Source organism: Periophthalmus magnuspinnatus, chromosome 3, assembly GCF_009829125.3.
Source record: "Periophthalmus magnuspinnatus isolate fPerMag1 chromosome 3, fPerMag1.2.pri, whole genome shotgun sequence".
In the NCBI taxonomy this organism is placed as follows: domain Eukaryota; kingdom Metazoa; phylum Chordata; class Actinopteri; order Gobiiformes; family Gobiidae; genus Periophthalmus; species Periophthalmus magnuspinnatus.
The window spans coordinates 21,439,668-21,455,845 of NC_047128.1; the positions used below are offsets into that span (position 1 = coordinate 21,439,668).

At 37.4% G+C, this 16,178-nt stretch overlaps 2 protein-coding genes across 2 annotated transcripts; one reads left to right on the plus strand and one right to left on the minus strand.

The window, feature by feature from the left end:
• The first annotated feature begins 1,455 nt into the window (after window positions 1–1,455).
• On the plus strand, window positions 1,456–3,115 carry kbtbd13a (kelch repeat and BTB domain containing 13a). The gene has a single exon (XM_033991865.2). It carries the CDS (start codon window positions 1,557–1,559, stop codon window positions 3,045–3,047), a length of 1,491 nt encoding a protein of 496 aa, XP_033847756.2. The 5' UTR covers window positions 1,456–1,556; the 3' UTR covers window positions 3,048–3,115.
• A 1,531-nt stretch (window positions 3,116–4,646) lies between these two features.
• Window positions 4,647–16,114, minus strand: ubap1lb (ubiquitin associated protein 1-like b). Its single transcript, XM_033989380.2, has 6 exons — window positions 16,078–16,114; window positions 13,084–13,204; window positions 12,084–12,650; window positions 7,595–7,804; window positions 5,801–5,902; window positions 4,647–5,052 (listed from the first exon to the last, which is right to left on the minus strand). The coding sequence occupies exons 2-6, from the start codon at window positions 13,189–13,191 to the stop codon at window positions 4,918–4,920; spliced, it is 1,122 nt and encodes a 373-aa protein (XP_033845271.1). The 5' UTR covers window positions 13,192–13,204; window positions 16,078–16,114; the 3' UTR covers window positions 4,647–4,917.
• Between the last annotated feature and the right edge of the window lie 64 nt (window positions 16,115–16,178).

The following is a 16,178-nucleotide window of genomic DNA, read 5'->3' on the forward strand; positions in this document are numbered from 1 at the left end:
CTTGTGATGTCATAATAATACAGGAAGTGATCAACTGTGTTTTTAAACTCCATATACCTTGACTAGGATCATCTGGATCATTTCTAATCACTAAACTAAATGTACAAGGTAGCTTTTAACTTGGAAACCACCAATAAATGACATCACAAGGTGGAACAGAGCATTTTCAGCTTTTGAGATGTAGGCAGGCGAATAATAAAAGGTTACGCAAACGTATGTGAATAAACATGTGTGAATGAAACAAAACACAACTCCAAGTATGTTTTTGATGCGGTATCAAAATTCGCACGTAGCTTAAAGTTTACAAGAATCAATTTTTGTGTAATATCAGGACTTTAAGGAATTAGTAAGTTGGTTTTCCTTACATTTTTATCTGCTTTTTTATCTTTATCTTTCACAATTTTATTTATATTTTATTCTATTTTATTGAAATAATGCAGTCTACATTCTTTTATCTATTATTTAAGATCACTCTTGTGTGATTAAACTACCCCACCTCTGACTAAATGTAGCCTATAGAGTTGATAATAATAACTTGAACATAAGCTACAAAACTAAAGGTAATGTAGGGAAGGCTGTATAAGTTTATGATGTTGTTGATTTGCTTCCCTCGTTATATAGGAGGTGGTTTTTACACCTTTGGCTGGAACTGTGAACAAAATAGTGCACTGAAACAGAACTCTGAGGCTTTTTTGTTCATTAATCTCAGCATGGTCATCAACCAGAATGTTAGCTAACATCCAATGTAGTCCATACAGCAAGAGTTGACAGTAAAAAAATATACTTTTACAATGTATTCAGTGTATTTGTGAAGTATTTTCAATCCTAAACCTATGTATTTGTACAATAAAGATTTGTGTATAAAACTGCAGCTAAAACACACAGGGTAAAAGTTGAGCCTTAGCCTATTGTTTGTTTTTCATTGCATGTAGGCTACTGATTAGTTTTTCATCAGCTAATGACCGATACGCTATTAAAATGTGCTACACCTCAATGCAGGACATTAAATTCTAAACAAATGGCTAAATAACTCATTTCTTTTAGCTACTTCTCTGTCTCAGTGACCTATTGGTTACCGCCAAGAAACATTATGTTTTTTCTTTATAGTTTGAAAGATATAATGTCTAGTATGGCAGGCTATTGCAGTCTATTTTAAAAACAAATGAGCTCTAGAAAGTGGCATGAATAAAATGTGACCGAAAGAAACAACCCATTGTTTTAGTGTGTGCCACCCAAGGACAAGTTTCCAGCTGTCCCCCAACTGTCAACCCCGAACAAAGAGCAATATGAATCATCCGCACATCCAGTGGAGACGTGCCATTTATCCATCTCCTCTTTCAGCGGGCTACACGGGTTTCTCCTTTGGCTGCCTGTCATCATAATGTCTGCCTACTATGTATAGAGCCTGCTCTCACTGCAGTGGAAACATATCTACCATCTGCTTCGGACTAGATACAATATTGATGTACATGAGGTGAAACTGCAGATGTGCTCGAGTGTTTTCCTTTCAGACTTTCAGGAACTACATCTTGCTGACACCTTCACGTGGGGATGTAATGAGGATCTATTGCAAAGAAGTGATGGAGTCCAGCTGTTCAGTTCTCCAGCCAGGACAATGCAAGCTGATGCGGGTGAACGTTGACAACCATTATTTTGTAGTAAATAAAGATCTCCTCGTCCAGAACTGCGAGTACTTCCGAGCGTTGTTCCAGTCAGGAATGAAGGAATGCCAGGAGGATGAGATCTGCCTGCAATGCGTGGGGATTTTGGGGTTTCAAGTCATGATACAAGTTCTGGAAGGGCGTCAACCGATGCTCGACAGCGACCAAATTGTGGAAGCGATTGAATGCACGGCTTTTCTTCAAGTACCTATTCTTACCAAGCATCTAACTAACATAATTAACTTTGAAAACTGCTTGCTTATGTTCCACACTGCTTCCACATATGGAGTTTGGGACCTTTTCCACAACGCTGCACTTTTTATAAGAGATATGTATGCTGATTTGAAGGAAGACCTTTGCACCTTACCCAAAACATTAATCGATTACGTTGAATCGCTAATCCCGGCTAACTATATGGCCGTTTGCAGTCATTCACCGTCATCTGATGAGCTCGAGGATTTCCAAAGGACTATATGCTATTTGGATGAGGAACTTAAAGAATGGAAAGTGCTAACTCAGCTACCTTCGAACGCTAGCACCACTATGGCAGGTGTTACAGTTCTTGACAACAAACTTTACATCATTGGAGGGGTGCACGACGTGAGCAAGAACATCGTGCAAAGTGGATTCTGTTACAATCCGTTGAATAATTCTTGGTCAACTATTTGCAGACCCAATCAGTTGCGTTACAATCTCACGCTAGTAGGTCATGAAGGATGCCTCTACGCTATTGGCGGTGAGTTCGACCACAAAGAGTTATCGTCCGTGGAAAGGTACAAAGTTGCCAACAGTTGCTGGAGTAACGTTTCGCACCTACCACTTCCAGCTGCATCGGTAGTTTCAGCAATTGCGCTGAATAGGATTTTTATTTGTCTTTGGAAAGGTAGAGGCGCCACGGATATTTTCGAGTACTTACCGGAGAAAGATCAATGGATACTTGAAACTACACTTGTACGCGAACAAAGCTACGGTCTCTGCATGGTGCCGCATAAGGATAATTTGTATGTGATGCGGAATGGACCTTGCAATGACTTCTTGCTATGCGTCATGGATTGTTATAATCTAAGTTCGCACCAGTGGACAGCCGTGCCGGGCCAGTACGTTAACAGTAAGGGGTCCTTGTTCACTGCGGCGGTAAGGGGAGATTCGGTGTTCACTCTAAGTCGGAAAGTGACCACAGAATACACAATAGAGGATTACAAGTGGAAGAAGAAACGTGAGATGAGTGGGTTTGGCAGGATTGGATCTATATATACTTTTCTCATGAGGCTGCCCAAGGCCATGCTCTCTCTCACAGAAAGGTCAACGGTGACCGCGCCAAGCCAAAGATCTGGAAACATAGTTGGGCACCGCAGAAACTTTGTGCGATGTGTTGATAACCTTTGAGGTCAGGTAAGAAATAAGAAAAAGAAGTTTATTTTGAGGAATCTGTGTTTCTTATGCCGTGCTCTTAACAGAGGGTTTTAGTTTTTTAACTGAAGTATTCTATAAATATTGGCAGTGAAACCGCTCAGCTACTTTATGTTCTTTACTAGAGAGAACAGTTCTGCAGTTTGTGTTAATTATTCACAGACAACAAGTCACATTTTTTAAAAACTCTTGCTACTTTATATTCACTTTTTCTGTTGTTTTTTTTTTTTTTAATCTAGCATTTTGTAGTGCACCTTATTGTGGTTCTGTTAGAAGAACAATTCTCAGCAGTTTAGCCTTCTCTGTTGTTAATAGTTAGAAAACAAATATCCCTTCTGAAATGATAACATCTGTTCATAAAGTAAAAATAAACCACAAATGATTATAGTGTTCAAAATCTGAAAAAACACCCCTTTCAAATAAAGAGGATATTGTTAGCCTCATAGATCATTGACATTTTTCAAGGTTTTGGAAAAATACAACACTTTTCACTTGATATTCCAATGACTTATAGGCAGAAACTTTTTTGGCTGTAAAAATCTTTGTGATTGGCCAAGGACAGAGCCAGTGACACCTACAAATGCAGCGGGGTCTGGGTAATAGAATAAAACAGAAAACTCAGTTTGGACAAAAATTTATTGTTGGGCAGTTGTCTATATAAGTGTTTATATAAATAGTTTTCCCAACTATGAATCGTGGTGTCCACTGTATTGAATAAAGTGCCAACATTCAAAAAAATAATGAGTGCCTTGTGTCTGTTCTACAATTGTTTTGCATTGTAATGTTTTGTGTCCTTGTGATGCCGCTTTCAGTCAAACATCGGCATTTACTGCTTCATGCACATCTTTGTATATATTGGTGGTGGTATGAATTCCTTTGACTGGCATAGCTTGTTTGGACTTTGATAAAATTGCATAGGCTCAGTATTTTCCCAGAATAATTTTCAGGGGTCAGTTAAAGCAAATAAAGTAGAACCAAAGAATAATAGCATGACCAGTGCTTATGCCTTCACTCTAAAAATGTAAAGGAGGACAGCAAAGAATAGAAGTGTTTTTTATTGAAACTGATGGAAGAATAACTATCCAAACTTAAAGTTCATATGACAGATTAGAATATTTAGAATTAGAATAGACAAATTAGAATATTTGTATTTAGTTTAGCTCCTTATTTTACTTCCTGGTTGGACACTGGCAGCAGATGTGAAATACGTAAAGGTAATTCCAGTCCTGTTACCTAGCAACCATGATGTAAACAAGGGCCAAAACTACTTTTAATCACACAATAGTTGAACCTTTATTTTGTTAAATCATTGTTAAATCTCTCAGAAAATGAATGTCCTTGGTATTTTTGGTGTTGAATACATAGGTAGAGGTATTGCCAGGTTTCAGACGACATCACAACATTCTGTACGCCAATAATATTTAATACAGATGAGAGCAGCTAATATTGTTCAAAAGGCAGATATTTGTTTTGATACAGCAAGTTCTTGGGTCTAGTCGCTAATAGAAATGATCCGGTTCAACAGTTGTGCTTTTACCTTTTGAATATTTCATGACAAAGTACAGTGTAATCAATAGGGAAAAGTCGCTCTTGCCACCATCTGGGAGTATGACATCGTCACATAATAATTACAAAAACATGAAAACCTGTCATATGCACTTTAACTGTATTTCTTGATATGTGACTAAATTTGAATGTGATCAAGGATAACAAAAGACAAGATAAACAAAACAATAAAAAATCTATGTGCAAAATGATTTACATCCCATATACTATTTCCATTGCAAAGGCCACCACCATCTCATTTGCATGTGCAGTTCTTTGGGTTGGGATCTTCTCGTCTCTGTCACGCCACACGCATCATGAGCTCCTCCAGGGCCCTTTCACGGTGGTTTTCGTGCACAAGCAGCACTTCTTTGATGGCATTCTGCTGGAAGCCCATCTCATTGAACTGACTCAGGAGATGAAGGAACTCCTCAGCCTGCACATCAAGATATAATGAATCACTCAGAGCCCTTTTAACAAGTCAAAAGTGTTTACTCGCAGTCATGAGGAGAAGATTAAAGGAAGCCATAAGTAATACTATGGCTCCCAAATAACCTTGATGTGCTTTGAAATATTGGTTTGAGTAAGATGTCAACATGTCAGGGATTTGGACAGATTTTTCAGTCCAGTAATCTAATTTTTTCCATCTTTTAGTTTTATTTTCAAGTCAAGCTCAATAATAAATAAACTCCAAATTATTATTATTATTATTATTTTTTTTTTACATATTCCTAAAAAATAAATAATAATACAAACATAAAAATAAAAAATAAAATAAAAATCTCTTCCTCACCCTAAAACATATTGAATAAAATAAAATAACAATACCTTTTAAAATATGATATAGCTTTGTTTTAGAAAAGAACCGAAAAAGTGGCTTGGATGAGCAGCAAAACGTCTTCACTCCTATAACTTTAACTATAACAGATTTTATTTTTTTCTTTTGCTATGGACACACAGACATCTTTATCTCTAATCTTATTCAATCTAAATTTAAGATATTCTATTTATTATTAAACTGGTTACTTTGCTTATTTGAATATTGTGAATTGTCCCCAATTTGAGCTGAATAATTTTTTTGGCGAAATGGAAAATAGTTTGATAGCGGATTAGCACACAGCTCTGGGCAATGTTAAAAATAGTCTTGTTTTATTATATTGTCGACTGCGCGGTCAGTAATTTACCTTAGTCTCACAGTTCTGAAACATCTCCAGCGCCTCCTCCACCTGCAGTATATCATATCCCAGCTGGCAGAGGTGGTCGCAAGCCACTAAGTAGTTCAAGATCTGCAAAGACAAAACACACACACACTTACAAATCCAATCATGTGACTTACTTTCGCATTGACCTTAAGGATCTTCCTCGTAATCTCGTGCTGTTTACCCGAGCGCGCATTCATCAAAACAATCTCTAATTAGACATAGTAGATGTTTACCAGACTGGATTGTGGCCGTCCACCCTGTAATAACCTTAGCTTTTCAGCCTTATTCCTCTTATAGAAAGTCTGCAAGCTGCTCGAGCCTCTTTGCAATTAGCTGTCAATATGAATTAAATCCCTTTCAACAATTTGCTCTATTGAGTTATCATCTTGCGTGTGGGGGAATGAGCAATGACAGGCAAACAGACAAAAAAAACAAATTTGGAAATGCATTAACAGGCTAAGCACAAGTTAAGCCATGGCATTGTTACTGTGTTTCTCTGAGATTAAACAAATATGCCATGACATCAGCGCAGTGAAATACAATACGTGTGAGAGCGGGGTGACCTGGGCTCTGAGCGTGTTGCCAAATGTAAGACACAATATTCAGCTCATTAGGTAATTATGCCTTCCCAGCTAATTGGCTCCCATTAAAGCCATTTGCCAGCTGCCACATCATGTCTCGATGAGTGGCAAGAAGTCAAACCAAATGAGCGAATGTAAAGGAGTCAATAGGGGAACGTCAGATCGAAGCAAGGGTATTAAGCTTTCAATCACAATAAACGGAAATGGTGTAAAAACAGTCTTGGGTCTGTCAGTAATAAGAGTGATACATGTATAATTAGCTTGAAATATCAAAGATTGTGATGTGCTGCCTATCGATTTGTTGGCATTGTGATGAAGAAGACGATGTAATATAAAAAAAATTATATATACTGATGATTGTTCAAAAGATAATTACTTGAGAGAGGTGGGTTCAAAATGTGTTCCTTGCAAACCAAACTTCCCTCATAATATCGAAGCAATAGCTTGTCTAAATTGTGAAGAAATGCCATAATGGTTAGTACTCTTTCATTATGAAGTTTTGATACTAGTTTCAGCATTGATTATTATCTGAGTTAAGATTTATTTCACAGCCCTACTATATTTAAGTTGAATGCATGTCTGTCCATTGTCCAATTACATATGGATGTTATAGTAACTGCTTGTTTGTTGTAATAAATCCACAAAAAATAGACTAGAAGAAAACCATGTTTTGTTTGTTTTGTTTGTTTTTTGTTTTTTGTTTTGTTTTTTTCATTTTGGTTGTATTTATTGCCCTGAAAATCTTCCTTAGTGTATGTGGGCTTACATCCACAAACCTGACTCTTACTTGTCCTGGAGGAGGGCCTTCTGCTTGTGGTACCTTTGGCTATCATCTTCCATAGAATGGAATAAAATGTATCTATTTCCATGGAGAATGTTCTGAAATATGGTTTTGAATTTCTATTTCCATTGAATCATGCAGATGGTAAGCCACTTTCAGAAAGTTACATACTATATCTTTAATGTTAGAAAGCATGTTATTCTTAATTACTTAATTCAGCCTATTTTTGAAACAAATTTGTTCTTGTCTAGTTTATGTTAAACCACTATTACCATTTAAATCCCAATTATTTACAGCCACAGTGCAGGATTACATGTGCCCTCAGTCTTCTTAGAGGGATTAAACCTAACGCAAGTAAGTGAATGTCTGGTAGCCCTGAAAAGCCTGCTGCGGTATCGTATGTTGAGTGCTGACCTTCTCAGGGGCTTGCCGTCCAGTCTTCTGCAGGGCGATGAAGGCGGTTCTCAGAGGGTAACCCCGAGCTGTGATTACCCCCAGCAGCTCTCTCTCCTCCAGGCTTAGGGCTGAAAGGAGCTCTATGGACGAATCACAGGCAGCGGAGGAGAGACCCAGGGGGCGAGGGGCCACACTGGGTTCCGGGCAGGAATGTGGACTGATTGACTCCTGCAAGGGGAGAAAGAGAGTGAGAGATGTGTGCAGGGGTTAAAGAGCAACACAAGCTCTAAGGAAGAGACAAAGTTGAAGAGTGGGTCTTATGCTTGAAATGTAATAAGTTAATGGGGTGGCACTAATTGTTGGGAATCAATGTTGGGAACCAATTGGGCTAACTCTCCATTGCTTATGACTTATTTGAACTCATACACATGACTTCTTGTGTATGATGGGTATATACTCAAACAATCTAAATTTTGAATACATGAATAACATATATAGTTTGTGGAATGAAACTGAAAAAATACAGCAAATCTGATAAAACCGGTACCAAACCTTTTCCTTAGAATTGATTATGAAATTGTAGTATGACAACACTGTCTTATGACTTTTGCAATGCTTACTCAATCTCTAATAAAACTGTTAATATTCTACGGATTAAACGAATTTCAATTTGACTGATTTTTGGTAGGGCAGGAAGATAATACTTTTTTTTTTTTTTTTTTTTTACCCAAATTGCATATCTGATTGTAACTGGAGCTATAGATGTGGGTGGATTTGTATGTGTGTCACCTGACTGCACTCTGCAGCACAGAGGGCCTGGAGCACTGCTGAAAGACAGTACTTTCACCCGCTAATCCACTGAACCCTTTATAACCTGGCTGCATCCAGACACCAGATTTCACGCACACTATTTTTAGACTGCTGATCCCACTAAACATTTGGACTATTTCAACAGTTCCTTTTTGGTAATGCACCTGATTTAGATACAAAATCTCAATGTGTGCAAAATCTAAATGTATGCAACTTAATAGTGTTAATTTTGAAAAGAAATATTAATTAATTAATAAAAAAATAATAATCTGTAGAAGAATTGTTAATTCATTAATAAAAATATATATATAATCTGTTTTAGTAACTTAACTATTAGTTATTTTGACAATAATTATTTTTTGTTTTAGTTTATAAGAAGGTGATGCTAACTGTGTTGACTGAATCCATAATTAGCCAGCCAGAAAATATATGTGTTCTGACTATGATAATTCAGTTGTATAATTTCATTAGACTTGTTCATTGGATGTTAAGTTTGTTTATGGTCTGTTTTGGGGTTCTGGGATTGAAAAGTGGAACTTGGGTCTAGTCTTTACAAAGTATTTTAGTTGACAAAATTAGCACTGCAAGTAAATTATTAAATTGCAGGTAAAAAACAAGGTTAGTGAAGGCGAGTATGTTTTATATGTAGACTAAATAATGTATGCCAATCTGAAAATAAAGGGAGGGGTGCTAATTCCACATGTACTCTGCTGGCAGTAGAGCCGTTTAATAGTAAAGTGATCGGTGGCTTTTGCAGGCTTATGTGTGGAAATTTATAGTCTGTCTGAGGAGAAGCTAATGCCCCAGGCTTTAGCTTGTATTCATAGGCTGCTCCTGGGGAACAGAATGGGGATTATATATAGGCTTCCCGGCAATACTATCAATTCAAATTAAGCCACAGTAGTAGGTCCTATTTATGCACGAGATTAATCATAGTTAAACTGGCTTTCATGGACTTATTGTTGTTTACTTTAACGGTTGTATTGGCAGTATAATTTTAGCTCCCTATCTGCATAAAATCAAATCTAGTTCATCATGTTCCCACTAAATAGTGAAATGGAGCTCAACGGTCAAAGCCTGCTGAAGTTCAGAAATTCACCACACATTTTTCTCATTACTTTCCGAAAATTCAAATATTATGAGTTTAAGGCACAGTCATAGATTGTATATATAAATGGACATAGCTAACCCACAAGCAGCCACATTCCAAATAGGAAGAGAGCATCAAACACATCAAAAATGTTTTGATAATGTAGCAGTTTGTCACATTGCGGGGACAGATTAAATGAAATTACAGGTCTTGGTCATCTGATTCGCCTCCAGCAAGTTTTCTAAGATTGAATATTTGGAAAGTACATGGGAAAAATGAGTATGAGTGGTCACTGCTGAACTCCATACAGGCCTAGTGTCAGTGTCTGTCAGTTCTTCAGAGCGTCCAATAGAGGGCAACAAACTGCTCAATTACCCCCTCGTCTGGGATGCAATAGCTCAACATAAAGTAAACCTCTGCAGTGAGAAATTATGACAGGGCCAAGGCCATATAGTAAATAAAAACATGCAACGTAGCACAGTCAGAGGAAGAGCAATCTGTTCATATTATGGGCTACTAAGAGGGTATAAAAGCAACATGGCCTCTCAGATATGACGCAACAATATATCAGTCATACATGTACTCTATACCATTCATTTTAAGACAAATGCACATGCTACTGAACACAGATGTTTCAATGAAGTCAGGAGGTCTAGACATTTGAGGGATATGTTATCACTCCAGACTGCAATGACTGCACTATGTTACACTATATTACAGGTATATGATTTATAACTTGTGTCTTCTTACGTAACTATATTTATACAGGTTTAGAGATAGTACAATGTCTCTATGAAAATGAAAGTCCCTGACTAGAATATATTAACAACATGGACTGATTGTGCAGATGTGTGAAGCCCGAGTGGTTGTATATTGTCCAGTTCAACATGTTTTTCTTTTGTCTTTTGTTATGTCATACCTGTATGTCAATGCTGCTAAGCCCTACTCTGAGCCAAATTTCTCCATGAAGAAATGAAAATAAACAAAACCTGAAACTGAAACCTGATTTGTTCCTATTTTTTGAGCAAAAATTGTCCTAGTACAGATGTTGTATAAGCACGCAGCTTTTGATGTCAAAATAAGTCCATTGTGTACTGTCTGCATCTAATTTTAAAGAATTTTATTATCTGATAAACAGGAAGTGTGTGTTAGCATGCTAGCTGTTGTTAGCTTTACCATTACTGCAAAACTCTGCATTGGTCTCTGAGAACGAGGAATAACTTAAGACCACAGCAAATTGTTTAAAATTAACTAGCTTTGTTTTTCGTTTTTTAAGAGACTGAAAACCAGGTTGAGCTCCTTTAACTTATGTCTTACATGAAAATTGTAGGAACTAATCAACTTAACTGCGTTGCTTGAAAAATTATGTTTAATATAATTTTATTGAGGGTTGAGCTAATAAAGCAGTATTTCTGCTTTGTCCACCTTTTGCTCAAAACATCTGGTCAGCCTGGTGTACCACAACTATAAATCTTTTCTTCTATTATTAAATTGAAGATAAAATGAATGCAATAACTTTATAACTATACAACAAAGAGGTTGGTGTTGCTCTAGCATATTGCCACATGAATCATACAATGGCCCAAGATATTAGATTGCGATATTAAACGCCCTGTGTTTTATTTTTTATTTTTTTCATTTACTTTTTCATTTTCATTTTAACCTAATTTATCTTGCCCATGTACAGAGATATTTTATACGCAGTTTTTGTGGTCAAAGTATGTCCGCTGTGTACTGCCTCATCTAATTATGAAGCGTTTTATAATGTGTGTCCTATAATGAGGAAGCGTGCGCTAACAGTTAGTTGTGGTTAGTCTTACCATGACCTCTCCTCTTGTCTCTGAACTCATCTAAACTCATTGCAGTGTATATTTAGGATGCTTGGAATGCATAAGGTAAGTGAGGAATAAGTTTGGACCACTGCAAACAGTTTAAAATGTAGTACTGGTGTTTTTCAAGTTTTTAGAGCAGTAAAAATAAGGTACAACATCTTTAAATAGACTAATGATACAACTGTTCCATGAATGTGATTGGTGGAATAGAACTATACCAATATAATGGGGCCGCGGGGCTGTAGGCCTTTAGTCATTTAGTCAATGAATTGGTTAATAGAGTCATTTTATTAGATGACTAATTATATTGTTAGAGTTAGAAGTTTTAAATGGACCATAGCAGAAAGGACAAGACTTGTTTTTAGTTAGGATTTGGGTTAGGTTTGGAAATTTGGACATGTATTGTGTAAGTTTAATCTGCAGACAAATTTTTCATAGGTCATATAGTTTTCATAGGTCATATATATGAAATCAGAGAAATACTTGACAGGTTTGAGAGCTTTTGCTAGCACACAAGGTTTTGTAGTATCTGAATACAAAATGTTCTTCTATGTAGTCAGTGCATCTTTGAGAATGTTTTGGAGGATTTTGGACATCAGTATCATCATTAAATTAAAAAAAATAACAGTAATCATCAACAATATATTACTATGTCTGTGTAATCCCCTCAGTCATCCAGGTGTGATCCATAGCAAAAGAAAAATTCAATTCTGTCAACTGAACAAAAGTTGTAGAGTGAATGGATATAACAAAAGTGTGAAAGTAAGTATTTTACCTTTCCTAGCTTCTGGCTGCAGAGCTTGTCTACTGAGTCACTCCTGCTGAAGCCCTTTGGTGTGGACTGCTCATTGACCGCGTTCTGCTTGGTCGTCTCCAGCACAGACAGCGAGCACTGGCGGAGGTTTTTGCGGCGCTGGTGTGGTAAGCTGCTCAGACAGGTGGGTGGGTGGAGGAGGTCTGGGACAAAGGCCTTCTGGGCTTTCTTCTGGTTACGCTGAGTGATTGTGCAAGGCATATCAACATTCAAGTCTTTTTTCTCTGGCAACGGTATATTGACAGTTTCGACATTCTCTGATTCGTCTTCCGAGTCGGAGATGGTGAACTTGGCGCGCAGGACAGAGGGGTTGAGGGAGTAGGAGCGCTGCCGAGGGTTGGGCTCCCAGAAGTCGGAGCTGTGGCGGCTGGCGAGGCGACTCTGCTGGGGGCTGCGGAACATCATCCAGTATGGTGGACAGGTGGGCTGCAGAGAGGAGGAAGAAGAGGAGGAGGCGGAGGGATGATGGAGCTTCATGAAGCCGTTCTGAAGGCCTGTGAGTACCCATTTCTCCAGACTGAAGTCATACTGGGAGGAGAAAGAGGGAGCGAAAAAAAGGGACAGTGGGTGGGGAGTGAGGAGAGAAATTCAGCAATCCAGGAATTGATCTAACACAGTGGTAGTCATCATAATTCTGTGCACCATGTTGCGTGTCCATTACCAAAGATTCTCATATAAAATTCTAATTATATTTTGGTGTAATGAAAATGTAACTTTCATCTTTTAAGTGTACTGATTCCTTCTGATGAATAACCTTCACTGAGAGCTCATTTAATCTTACTATCAATGTTTCTTATTTGTAAATTGGACAGATGCTTGAAACTATTACACAGTTCCAGTTAATCACATCCTATAATAATCAATCACAATGTTCCACAAGTTAAACACATTTCCTTTATGGGGTGACATACTCTATTCTAAACTAAATCTATATTTACCTATCAGATATCACAGTGCTTACCTCTGTTTCTTGTAGTATTGTGAGGTAATCTGGGACAGTAACTTGCACATCTTCAACGAGTTCTTCTTGAGACGAATATTCTGGCATTTTCAGTGGAACTCCCTCCATACTGTTCAGCTCACTGCAAAAGAAATAGATACTAGTGAGGTGACGTTGGTGAATAAGTCGGCTCTTTTGAACAAGTCGGCTCTTTTGAACGGTTCCTTAATGTGAATGGCTGGATCCGTTTGCATCCATTTTTGTTTGCATTTATATACTGATTACTTTCCTCTCTGTGATTAGTTTCTCGTTAAAATTAGTTCTCATGTTGGCTTCTGTCATATGAATAAATTGTCTTTTGAAGAGCTGTTTGAAATGAACACATCCAAAAGATTCGGATCCCATAAAAGAGCCGAAAGTCCCATCACTAATAGATAAAAAATAGATATGTCAACAATCAAGAAGTAATTAGCCTGTCCTACTGGAACTGGGATTAGTGGGATGAAAATTTCAGACAGCTGGAGGGAGATTCGATCAACCTTTGTGTTAATCTCGTAGCAGTTTGCATGACTTACTAACAGTCATGAGAGCTCACCTAACTTAACCAACAAGGTCAAATGAGGAGATGGGTTACTCTGTGATCAAGCCACAGCCAGGTTTAATCAAAGTGGACAGTAGCTGTAAAAAGGCTTTCCTTTTCTCGAAATCTCACTATGTAAGCCTACGATGTTGTTTAAGTATGTTACACAAGTACTCACGTATCATGAATGGATTATTGGTTACAGCTAGTGTGAAAGTTAGTTTATGTAGCATGTTCATTCAGAATTGTAGCCCTAGATGCTCTGGTTTTCCTAGTTCACCTAAAACGCACAAAGCAGACTAAGCGCAAGATAAATAGAAATGAAGAATGAATAAAAAAGAGACACAGGGACAATAAAATATTCCTTAACTTACCGCCCATAATAACAATTTCAACCTGTGCTGGAAGTAGAAGAATTGTGTGGTAGAATTTGTCAAAAGGCTGATGTTTAGTCTTGGTTTATGTTCACTATCTCGGGATTTACTGGGTCTATACACATTAAACAAAAACTGGCAAATAAAAAGAAAGAAAAGAAATTCAATGTCTTCTCTTTCAGCACAAACTGAAGCGAAATTATTCTTGCAAGAGTTTCAGAACGTGGTGTAATTGTTTAAAAAGTAGGCAAGATTGTGATCAGTTAAATGGAATTCAAGATATGCGTTTATAATGGTGAGTTTGTGGACTATGTCATATATGCTCACGCAACACATTCATATAAGGATGAGGTGGCTTTCCTATGGACACAGCAATAATTTTTGCCACTGACACCCCGTTGTGGCACCTTGTATTCCCAGCAGTCTCCCATCCAAGTATTAACCACCATATTCACTTACCTCTATCAAAACAATGTGCCATCGAGTTACATTTGCCCCCCATATGAAACAATCAAACTGTAGAAAGATTATTATTATGTTATTATGAATACTAAAACTGAAATAACAAAATGTAATGCAATAACTATTTAACATCTGGCTGTGACAATGCTGCCGTGTGGCCATGAGTGAGCCATAAGGCAGACAGACCGGTGATGAGGTAAATAGCCTTCTGTTAAGTCTGTGGGATCCAGGCTGTCCTGAGAGGGCTAAAGGGATATCTGCTCTAGTAACACCCAAACCAGATGGTCCCTGCTGCCTCACAAGTATGGAGCACAGGTGTCCAATAAGGTCACTCTATTGTGCCATTAGACAGTGATGTGGCCCATGGAAGATACAGCAGGTATATGAAGGCAGGGTAAAGAGGAGGGATGAGGGAAGCAACAATAAGGATATGTACTTTTGTTAAAACAGCTATGTGATTTTAGAAAGTGAAGGCTTTTTTATTATGTGCAAAAAAGTAAATGGTAAAACTTGGAGGAAAGCAATTAAAGGTCCTATATTACACAAAATTGACTTGTGAGCTTTAAGCCATGTTCTAATGCTGTTACCTCCTCGGAAACAGACCTGGAGTAGTGTTTTGTTTCATTCACACATGTTTGAGTAACACTTTATTAGTCTGTCTACATCTCCAAAGCTCAAAATGCTCTGTTCCACCTTGTGATGTCATGAAGCAGTAGATTTCAAGTGGATGTCTAGATTGGCAATTTCAGGATTGATTCTAGTGAAGGTGTATGGAGTTTAAAAATACAGTGGAGCACGTATTACCACATGACATCACAAGGTGGAACATGCGGTGGAGTGTTTTCAGTCTGAGAGAAGAACTCAGCCTAAATATACAGGGTTTGTGTGTTAAACATGTGTGAATGAAACAAAACACAACTACAGGAATGTTTTTTGATAAGGAAGCAACATAATAGCATAGATCAGAAAAAGGCGTAATACAGGATCTTTAAATTATAACTCAAAGAACTTCCAAGATGCAGTTGTCAAAATGTTAAAGATTATAGCTCAATTTTGGCAGCACAATATATCACATATATATATATCACTAATGTCATTATGAAATTACAAGGGCTAATGCAAGAAGAAATAGTTGTTTAATTCTAATGTATATAATTTGACTTCATTTATTTGTAAAGCCTGGGGAAAGCGGCAGACTTTTATTTAAATTAGACCATTTTAAACTTTGTTAATGGTGTTTTATAAGCTCATGAAAAGGCTTTGTATATATGAATACAAGACACAATAATAAATTAAAATAAATCCATTCATTCATCGTAACAAGTTGTCAGTGGCTGTGTTTACATGCCCCCTACACTAAACAATAATCTGATTTCGACAGTAGTCAGATTATTGAAATGCCATGTAAATATCAAAATCTAATGTGAGTGATCTAATTTTTTTTTCCTGATCACTCATTCCTGTGCACCTGTTATTGCTCAAAAACGGAGTGAAAAGCCAACTAACGTACAACTGCATTTCTGATGTGCATGTAAACATAATGGCAGTTATCACATCATTATTAAAGCATTATTAAATACAAAAGAATGAAAATCTTACCTTTTAGAGGCAAAGACTTCACGTCCTGTATCTTGGACTGTGTTGACAGTTTATGGTTGACGGACACGTTTGACGTCTTAAGTTCACGTAGTCTGGTGCCA

Coding starts and splice junctions, on each gene's coding strand:
- kbtbd13a (XM_033991865.2), top strand. CDS start 1,557: ATGAGGATCTATTGCAAAGAAGTGATGGAGTCCAGCTGTTCAGTTCTC.
- ubap1lb (XM_033989380.2), bottom strand. CDS start 13,191: ATGGAGGGAGTTCCACTGAAAATGCCAGAATATTCGTCTCAAGAAGAA. Junction 12,651..13,083: donor CAATACTACAAGAAACAGAG/GTAAGCACTGTG, acceptor TTCTCCTCCCAG/TATGACTTCAGTCTGGAGAA. Junction 7,805..12,083: donor GCAGCCAGAAGCTAGGAAAG/GTAAAATACTTA, acceptor CTCCCCTTGCAG/GAGTCAATCAGTCCACATTC.